A 1,580-nucleotide genomic window follows, 5' to 3' on the forward strand; every position below is an offset into this window, starting at 1 on the left:
TAACGTTTAAAAATGCTACGATCTCAAATGTGTTCTTTCATTCATGGTCACTTAATAACAATGTTGTAACACCTACAGTTTGTTGAAGAATCAGTCTGATGTTTCACTGTATCTTATAAGATGTATGTACATTTGTGTGCTGTATGCAGACAACATCATTTCGTTTCTTCATGTGATGGGGTTACTTATTCAGTGAAAACTAGAGTCCGCCAGTTCTCGTCCTCATCTCACTTGCCAGTAATCAGTACTCGTATATCGGTGAATGTATTTGTTTGTCATTTAAGTGTGAGAACGTAAAATCCCCTAAATGACTAAACAAATAGCGAACAACCTGCCTTCCAAAAATTACTTGACCACTTTTCACATAACGTTGTTTTGGTCAATGGGTAGTGATAGCCCATACCGTCGAATTTTATGTTGTGATCAATAAATACGATTGCCTTCACTTTCAGCCAATCGAACAAAATCAGTTTTCAGCACTTGTAACTATTTTCCACTTCGCTTAAAACATAGCAACATTCACAAAGACGCTTGGAGAACGACGTTCTCTTAAAGTCTTCCCTTATTATTTATGTGAACTCTCGACATTTGTTGCAGGCGTAAAAATTCATTTTGAAATATTGTTTATTTGAGTCTCTCTACCTACTACAACAAATTCATGTAGGGAAAGTGTAGAAAGGAAAAATGTTTGTGAACTTTTCAAAGGTCTAAATTTGAGATGGTCTTGCAGAGCGTGTATATGATTCCCCATGTCAAATAGTACTGAGTTTAAAAGTATTTTGATTAAAGACTCTTCCATTTCGATTTACAATAAAATGTTTACTTCATGATAAAAGACATTAAAATGTGGCTCATGTAAGATTCTTTTCTTTAAAAGATATAAATAACAATAATTCCACCTAGGGTGGCTTACTACAGTTTTCCGAAGAAAAAAGTCAAGATTTTGAAATCTGTGGTATTAATTCACCTTTATCACGCGGCGGCCATTTTGGAGTCCGTGGGGAATAAAGGCTTTGTCTTTGCATTGTCTTTGCCCGTCCAGCCTCACACTGAATGAGAGGTTCGACGGGCAAAATTTTTTGTTTGGACATTGAATGATGTGGGTCTATGGAACAGGATGTCTCTTATGAAGTGTTAGGCAATGCAATTGATGTAAAATGTTATTCTACCTAACAAATAAATGCAAATCAGGGGAAAATGCTAAATATAGTGACCGAGCTCCTGCAGGGGGGATTGGAAACCAGACATTACATTTTACATCAATTGCAGTGACTAACACTTCCGAAGAGACTGTTGATATAATTTCAAATATTTCAAAATCTTGATATTTTTCTTCAGAAAACTTTAGGAAGCCACCTTAAGTTATGGCAAAAAGCGAACCTGTAGTGGATCATTTCGAAAAGGACGACGATACATTAGTAAAATATCATTTCTGGAATTTAACTGCTCTCATGTTTGGTTCAGTGGTAACGTTTTCACGACATGCATTTGATAAACTAAATTTCGCAATTCGTTTCATTAGTGCACAAATTTCGAAAGTATTCATTTTCGATTAGATATGCCTATAATATTCAATGACA

General features: G+C 35.3%; 1 protein-coding gene across 2 annotated transcripts in view; it reads right to left on the bottom strand.

The window, feature by feature from the left end:
* Positions 1-606: 606 nt before the first annotated feature.
* The window catches only part of LOC138044165 (thiamine pyrophosphokinase 1-like), a 13,154-nt gene continuing 12,180 nt past the window's right edge, over positions 607-1,580 (bottom strand). For both annotated transcript variants that reach the window (XM_068890848.1, XM_068890856.1), the window contains exon 9: positions 607-1,580. This exon is cut by the window's right edge and continues 116 nt beyond it. In XM_068890848.1, the coding sequence (XP_068746949.1) occupies positions 1,572-1,580 (9 nt within the window). In that variant the 3' untranslated portion in view covers positions 607-1,571.

This window comes from Montipora capricornis, chromosome 1 (genome assembly GCF_036669925.1).
Source record: "Montipora capricornis isolate CH-2021 chromosome 1, ASM3666992v2, whole genome shotgun sequence".
Taxonomy (NCBI): domain Eukaryota; kingdom Metazoa; phylum Cnidaria; class Anthozoa; order Scleractinia; family Acroporidae; genus Montipora; species Montipora capricornis.